At 41.5% G+C, this 8,348-nt stretch overlaps 1 protein-coding gene across 1 annotated transcript; it reads right to left on the minus strand.

The window, feature by feature from the left end:
• Positions 1 to 2,258: 2,258 nt before the first annotated feature.
• Positions 2,259 to 7,678, minus strand: olfcn1 (olfactory receptor C family, n1; the record flags this gene model as incomplete). The annotated part of the gene is made up of 8 exons (XM_080845024.1): positions 2,259 to 2,321; positions 2,927 to 3,073; positions 4,408 to 5,285; positions 5,569 to 5,692; positions 5,813 to 6,034; positions 6,128 to 6,934; positions 7,095 to 7,380; positions 7,479 to 7,678. The coding sequence occupies 8 exons, from the start codon at positions 7,676 to 7,678 to the stop codon at positions 2,259 to 2,261; spliced, it is 2,727 nt and encodes a 908-aa protein (XP_080701150.1).
• Positions 7,679 to 8,348: the final 670 nt, after the last annotated feature.

Here is an 8,348-nt window from a genome sequence, read left to right on the forward strand (position 1 = left end):
AATACGTGAAGTGGTGTAATACGTCAAAGTTCAAAACATTGTGAGGTCAAGATAAATCAAACAGATAACAATTACACAGATAACAAGCTAGATATCAAACTCCATACTCAACCACTAGGGGGGTGTTCACACAGCAACTTAAGGGCAGAATATAACCATAAAGGTACCAACACAATGTTACCTTGCCACTCACCCTGGGTAGGCACCCAGGCCACAGAAAATGGGGACAATAAGATAAAACCAAACAAACAACAACGAGACACGTGGCTTCAGCTAGATCAGTCAATACAGAAACTAGACGTAACGCAAAGCGTTACAAAATATGACCGTCGAACTGTTCAGTAGGTTAACACTTCCAACACTAAGGCCTTTTTTGACTCTGTTAAATATTCTGCCATGCCTGATATTTTTGTATATTTCACCCAACTAAAAACCATGAGGCCAAAGTGGCATTTATGATTATAATCAGCAAAAAATGAATGAAAGTAAAAGGAATGTAGTAAAACAAGTTTTTTTATTAAAAATAAATCTAAAGACACTAAAATTAAATCTAGTTTTAGAGGTGCTCAGACTTTGTACAGAAACACATTGTTAATATTTTGGAAGTTTTCTTTTTTACTCTGAACCTTGTAAACATAGGTGTTTGCTCCACATAGGTGAGTTTAGCATTCAGAAAGTGTGTGTGGTTTCTATACTAATTATGAGTATTATAGAAAGTGACACTTTTCTTCACTTAGACCACTATGCATATTGATGAGAGAGGTGTGAACATTCTGGGACACCTTGGTCAAATGACAATGGCCATGACGTAATAGCCCTGGAATGTCTTTGTGCCCCACTACCCCCTACAGGTTTTCTTGACACATCAGGAACCAATGGTGATCACTGAATTACCATGCCCTTATCATATGAATAGTTGTCATTTGCTAATGGGAGGGTCAAAACCTCACTCAGAGGCTGAAATGTGCAAGGGATTAGTTATATCCTCCTTACAAAGTGATTATTTATACTTTAGTTTCAAACTGTATATATTTAAAAAGTAAAGGTTCAAGTTCAAGGTTGCTGTGGGTGTTAGTTTTATGTTTGTAGGACAAAAACTTGCTGAGATTTTAAATTATTTTAATAAAAATACCACAAAGTGCCCCACGGGGCACCTTCGTGCTGGAAGGGTTAAGGCACAGAATGAGTCATGGTTGTCAGTGTGTTTTTGTGTTTTTATGTGTTTTGTGTGTGTAAATTGGTTTGTGTTAAATTTGTATGTATTAAAGGAATTATTTGTGATAGATTTTGATGATTTGGTTATGTAATGTTTTGTGTACTACTTTTTTGTGGATTGTTTTGGTATATTTTTCTTTTGCAATGTAGTTTGTTAAAACAGGTCACATAAAGTTGTTAAGAAAAGTTGTCAGGCCACCTACAGGCCAGTTGGTGTACAGTCACATAAAAACAAAATATTGTATGGCCCCCCATGGACGGAATTGCACGAAACCTGGCATGCATTCAGAGGGTCTCATAATGATCCACCACTTTCGTGGACTTTCGACAATATATGCATAAGTTATAAGTGACTGGAGTTGTGGAGAGTGCATAGTTTGAGGATCTGCCACGCCCACACCCTTCAAACTTTGCAAAAGATTCTCATACCTTTTAATTCCCCATTTCTGAAGAGTAACCTGACCACGTTTGAAGGCATTACCATTAAATCTGTAGGAGAAGTTCAATCACATGCGAGGTGTTGAAACAAAGTGAAGTTTCCAACCACCAACAGGTGGTGCTTTAGGTGATATCCGTCAGGCATTTGTCACGTTCAGGCCGGATCCAGCTTCCACCCTTAGACATTTTCTCTGGATCAAACAATGTACGCAAGAGTTATAAGAGACTTTGTGTTTTGTGGCAAGCACGGGCAAGTTGGCAAAGTTTGAGGGTCTGCCGTGTTACGACTAAACTGCATGTCTCTGGCTTAACAGTTTTAGCTTGTTTAGCAAGCTGATCAGGCTACATAGTAGACCAGGCTAACTGTGACCGGGTGGGGGGTGGCTCTGACCCAACCACTGTTTGGCTCTGTCCAAGGAGCCACACCAGTCAATAGACTTCAGAGACACAGCGGTATAATAAAAACATAATTTATTTAGTACAAAAGCGAAGGAGGGTCTAAGAGTCTCTAATAAGGGGGCAGTCGAGGGGGGGGGGGGGAATAGTCTTGGTGTGAGGCTCAACAATTGCCTGGCGGTCCTCCTGCAGGTGGGTGAGGGGCGCTGTCACTGGGAGGCTCCACGCTGGGCTGGCTGCTGGCTGCTGGCTGTCACCGCTCCGAACGGGGCCTGGGTACAGAAGGGAGCGCACTGCAAGCGTGGGGCACACAAGTCAAAGGAAAGCACTGCAAGCACCACAGCACAATATATCACACAACACTCAGGTGGGGTCACACTCAATTAGATCCACACTCTAGGCAGGCCTTTGGTTCAGGGCGTTGGCCAAACAAGCAGCAGGCAACAGCTAGGAGCACAGGCAGCAACAGATAACACCCAGGAAGTACACAGGCCACAGCTAGGGACACAAGTAGCAAAGACAACACAGGCAGGCAGACAACAGTCACGGCAGATTGTAGCCAGATGCAGCTAGCGTAGCACACAGGCACAGTAAGGTTGCTATGGCAACGATAAGTCTATTGTTGAGCATTAGCTCGCGTCGAGTGGGACGCACAGAGAACGAGGGAGATCTGGGCAGTTTGGCAGCCACGGCTAGCTGACGTTCACAATGGCACTGGGGAGTTCACTTAGCTCTTTGGGACGTCCTGTCTTCCAGTACAGTAGGCAGTTGTCCGAAGCCCTCTGCTCCTTGTTTCGTTTGTCTGACGGCTCGTCTCGGAGTTCAGACACAATCACTTCTCTCGTCGGCGATCCGGAGTATCCACACGCACACACACCAGAGCTCTCCACGGTCCCAGCCTCGTCCTCCCAAAGGGAGTCGTGAAGGCAGTCTTTTCCCGGTCGCGTTCCTCCACCTGGACTTGCCAGTAGCCGCTGGCCAGGTCCCAGGTGGAGTACCACGCAGCCTCGTCCTCCCCAAAAGTCTGCATGACATTAAAACACATTAGGTTAAAAGCATTTGGCTCATATGCCCACGGCCAATCCCCACACCACAAACTCCCGCCGCACACCTGTCTATAATTATGCATTTAGTGCCTTGATGTCGCACCGGTTTGTTGTGGTGCGTCACTTGGAGTAGTCAGAGCGGGGAGCTGCTCCCTCGCGTTCTTTGGTTCCGTTTTGGTCACCGTGTGACATAACCGGTAGAAAGTAACGCTTACCTACGGATGCCTAACATGAAGTTCCGGCATTAAACTCCTCACAAGGTGCACTCCACAGCTTACGTCCTACTCTCATTAGTGACGGAAACGTCTGTGTCAAACAATCGGCGAGAGCATGTCCTCTTTAATCTATGCGGAAGTTACACACTCATTAGTTCTCAAATAACTCACAGTGGGTGCAAGCCACTGAACACCTACGTGGGTTGACCCTATCACACTACCTTTAATTGTTTGTGTATCCCCGTAAAAAAATAATGGATATGGGATAGTCTGCACTGTGGTTGATTTGACTGCTCTATTATGGAACATGGTGGGGAAAGGCCCATTTTTAATAGGGAATATGTAATTTAGTAGGCTATGTGTATTATGTAATAGACTCTCAATTACATATGCGATATATTAATATATCTGCGTATATTTATATAGGTATTTTATATTTTATAAGTGTATTTAGTCCTGGGGTTTGATTCAACTGACTGTATATTGCCTTTATGTATGAGTTTGTGCTGATCACAAAACATACTTACTATTAAAGTGAATAATTTGTAAGTATTGTCTGGCCATTTTTACAGTTGTAAATCTGCTCAATTATTTTGGTTCTTGGTTGGAAAAACTAGTAGATATACTAAGAACTATATGGTGGCTCTTTAAATAACTGGATTGGCTGGTTCTACTGAGATCCTTTGCCAATGGGGTGCTAGGAGGAACTGTCTGTGAAAGGTATACTTGGAATTACAACTTTCTTTGAAGAAGGGAATCTGAACTGGTTCTTCAGAGAACTGCATGTGTATTGGTTCTTTGAATCACCACAAAAAGTATTTTTTAGCCTTTATTTTTATTTGTATGATATATACTTATAATACACTTGTGAAATGAATCTGAAGAGCATGTGGACTAGTGGACTACTATTTATTAATTCACAAGCCACCTTTTCAAATAAAACTTCATATTAAGGCAGATTATTTACTTCTAATCAAAACATAAAGTTTCCAAACATACAAACAGAAGAGGCTTCAGTATATTCAGAAATAATGGTGATTTATATTTGTATGTCAAGAGGACAGTCCACAATCTAATCAAAGCTCACTCTTAGGCACCTTCCCCATTACATGTCTTCTAGTGTTTTTCTCAGGTTGAAATATAATAACATAACATTTTGGGGCAAAAATACAAACAAGTAGGCCAAATGCAGAGGACAAAATGGCAAATATCTCTACCGCCACAGTATATTTGCCTGGTGAACTGACATATGCTGGAATGAAAGTGATCCACACAGCACAGAATACAAGCATGCTGAAAGTAATTAATTTGGCCTCATTGAAATTATCTGGTAATTTTCTGGCTAAGAAAGCCAAAAGTAGACATATACCTGATAAAAGGCCTATGTACCCCAACACAGCATAAAATGCTGTGTCTGACCCTGTGTTGCATTCTACAATAATCTTTTTGTTGTTATGCCTTTTTTGGGGATAGGGTGGTGTGATATTTAGCCAGAGTATGCAAATAAAAACTTGAACTGCAGTGCAGGAATATACAATTATCCTCTGCTGTAGAGGTCCAAACTGAGTCACACCTGGCAAAGTGGCACGGAAAGCTGTAATCACAACTAATGTTTTCCCTAGAACACAGGAGATACAGAGGGCAAAGGTCACGCCAAATGCAGTGTGGCGCAACATGCAGGACCAGGCAGTGGGCTCAGCAATAAAGGTGAGAGGGCAGAGGAAGCACAGGAAGAGGGAGAGCAGTAGGAGGCCACTTAGTTCAGAGTTATTTGCCCTCACTACTGGTGTGTGCCTGAACACAAGGAAAACCACTGTGGTTGCTAAAGTAAGAGAGGCCCCACCTAAAGACACAGCTGTCAGAATTATTCCCAACGTGTCCTCAAAGGACAGGACCTCGACGTATTTTAATATGCATCTGCTCCTCCCCTCATTGGACCAGTACTCCTCAGGACACAGGGTGCAGTCCAGTGCTCCTGGTTGACAAACATGAAATTCCCAATTTTTACACAGAATTACAAATATAGCTTTTGTGTCATCAGAAATGTCCTACTACATTACTGTGTTGTATGTGGCTGTTGTCATATGTGCTATGATCAATTACTGGATACAAGTTTAAAAAGGTTTAAAGGTAGTTGATTGTTGATTTTCCATGCTGGTCATTTGCCACAACTTCTTTAATATAATTCTGATTCACTGTTTTACTGGTGTTTCATGGCAACATAATAATTAAAACCTCCTGGTGTAAATGCAGTGTACCTGACTGATTAGTGATGCTGCCATCAGCACATGGAACACAGTCAAAACAGCAGCTGGGCCTTCCTTTAATGCGTGCTCTCCTCGTGCCAACAGGACATAGTTCTGAGCACACAGCATGTGGAACCTGGCCATAAGACACCAGAGACCATGATTTTCCCAGGGAACATTTACTTGAATGGTTGGATAAGAGGTAGTTATTTTTAATGACATAACAGTAGCTTTCAAATGAATGCATTTTCCATACCACTTCCCCTGTACTCCATATAATGTTCTCCTCCTGTATGGCAAGCTCATAGGCTGTATTTGCAGACGTGCTGAAATAGCCCACACTGACATGCTGGACCTCACCCTGTTTTAGTTGCCAGTTGATGATATCGTAAGAGGGAGGAAGATCCCCATTTTTATCAAAGAACACAGTCTCTCCAAAAACATCTACAAAGTTTACTTTTCTTAGCTGAGTGGTGACCTGAAAACAACAACATTTGTCAATAAATCAGCAGGTATTAAAGAATATTTATGTTATTTGCATAAAATGAAATATAATTTCAAATAATCTCACCAGCTTTGGGTTGATCTGTGACACATTTAAACACTTCTCTTGAGGAGAAGTTTGATTGCAAAATATCAGCTGATGTATGGCATGTGCAATAGTATACATGGCCTTGTAAACATTGTAGGACACTCTCAGTTGTGTGACATTAAAAAAAACACTTCTCAAATCAGGTGTTTCGTCCCCTCTGCAGACGGGGCTTCTGGATGATGTGCTGAAATGGTGAAATGGCTTACAACCTACAAGATTTTCCCAAAAACTACCAACAAAAGCAGCTCGGGGATTAGAGTAGGGAGTGATGTTGGTGAGAAAGTTTCGCAGTTTTGGAATTGCCATCTTGCGTACTGAAAAACCAATTGTGCCGGCAAAAGATTGAAACATCTCAGGAGTGGAAGGCCGAGCTGCTGTTATCCAGGCTTCACTTGCAATCCACTGGATTCCCGTAATGTTTTGTCTTACTATCTCCTTCATTACTGGATAGAGATCCCCCTCGGGCACAAAGGCAAGAATAACTCTTACAGTTGATGTTTTGATCATGTCAACAACCTCAAGTATTTTACTCTGCGGGTCAGTGCGTGAAACAGTGCCGGTAAATGCAATGCAAACCCCAAGCTTTTTCACTTCTGTAGTGAATGCTGACAGTCCATTTCTACCATAATCATTATCAGATTGTAAGGTTCCTATCCACTCCCATCCAAATCTTTTCACCAGAAAAGCCAAAGCCTTTGCTTGATGATAGTCACTTGGTATTGTTCGGAAAAATGTAGGATATTTACTTTTGTCACTCAGGCAGGCACAAGTTGAGAAGTAGCTAACCTGCAAAAAATTCAGAGCACACATTAGTTTCATGTCATACATGTTTGTAGTTCTAAAGAAAGTAAAATGTGTACAGTACATGCGATCACAACAACATCCTGAAATATATTAAGTGAAATATCTCAAACTGAAAATAATTATAATAATAACTAAATATTACCATTGGCAGGTTGAAAGGTCCAAATGTTCCAGCAAGAGCTAACGACTGTGATGACCCTGACTCTGCAATTAATGCAGATATAGGAGACTGACACTGAGCAGTAAAACTGTCCCCCGTTACCTCACTCAACAGTGTTAGGGCGGCACGTAATGTGTTGGTTGGGGAAGCGCATGAATCAAATATCCTATAACCTAAAGAAATATTTGGAAGCAAAGTGCTATCGCTGTTTATTTCATTAATTGCAAAGATCATCACCTGGGTCCAACGAAAGGCACGCATGTCAAATCTGGGGAAACAAAAGGTTATTTAAGTACATTTGTATTTTACATCATTATAAAATATTTTCCAATTCAAATTTAAATGTTTTGAATTCTCATGTCTTACCCGTTACATGTCACCTCTGGAGGCTCTTTCTCAAATGAGGCGTTGAAGACATTTTGTTTGATAGACACAGGGAAAATACCTCCAACCACAATATCTCCATCTTTTGCTAAACTAGGCATGCCAAATTCACCCAGTAAGTTACATGCAAAGCCTGACTGCAGCCAAAGTAGAAGGCATATTTGAGTTCCATGTCTAGACATGATCCTTCAGTAGCTTCAGTTATTTATGTGATGAGCTTTATTTCACATGTACTTTTATTCCCTGAGATCATCCTGAAAGGAAGAGTTTCAATTGGATGCCAAGGATGGCATAGTCCATGTGGTACCTTACCACACGTGGTGCCCTCTGGAGGGATATTTAGTTTTTCATTTTTGCTGTCAATATGCCTTTATAGCTCCGCCAGTTTTTGGCCAAGAGTCATAAAAAGAACATCCCCCAGAAGCTTAATCTTCTACATATATGCCACTTATGCATCAATGTTTTTAGTGAGAGTAAATATACAAAAACATCAAGGCATGTCAGACTACCTAAAAATGTCTAACAGGCCTTTGTCCCCTTAGGGTTAAGGCAAGGCAAGTTTACTTATATAGCACATTTCATACACAGAGGCAATGCAATGGGCTTTACATGCAGTGGCGGTGCGTCAATACAGGGCGCTGGAGCGCCGCCCTTCCTACAATTTCGAGATGAAAAAAAAAAGAAAACATTATAGATCAAATAATTAAAATAATCGCGACTGGACTGGTCTAATCAGAGACCTTTTGTGATTCCCTCACATCCCATAAAGGTATCACATTTCTGCTGGTTAGCGGGATGTGCAGTGAGTTATGCGTTTTCAAGTTACAGTTTGTTGATTGTTGTTATTGGATA

The sequence above is a fragment of the Sprattus sprattus genome (assembly GCF_963457725.1).
Source record: "Sprattus sprattus genome assembly, chromosome: 9".
NCBI lineage: Eukaryota > Metazoa > Chordata > Actinopteri > Clupeiformes > Clupeidae > Sprattus > Sprattus sprattus.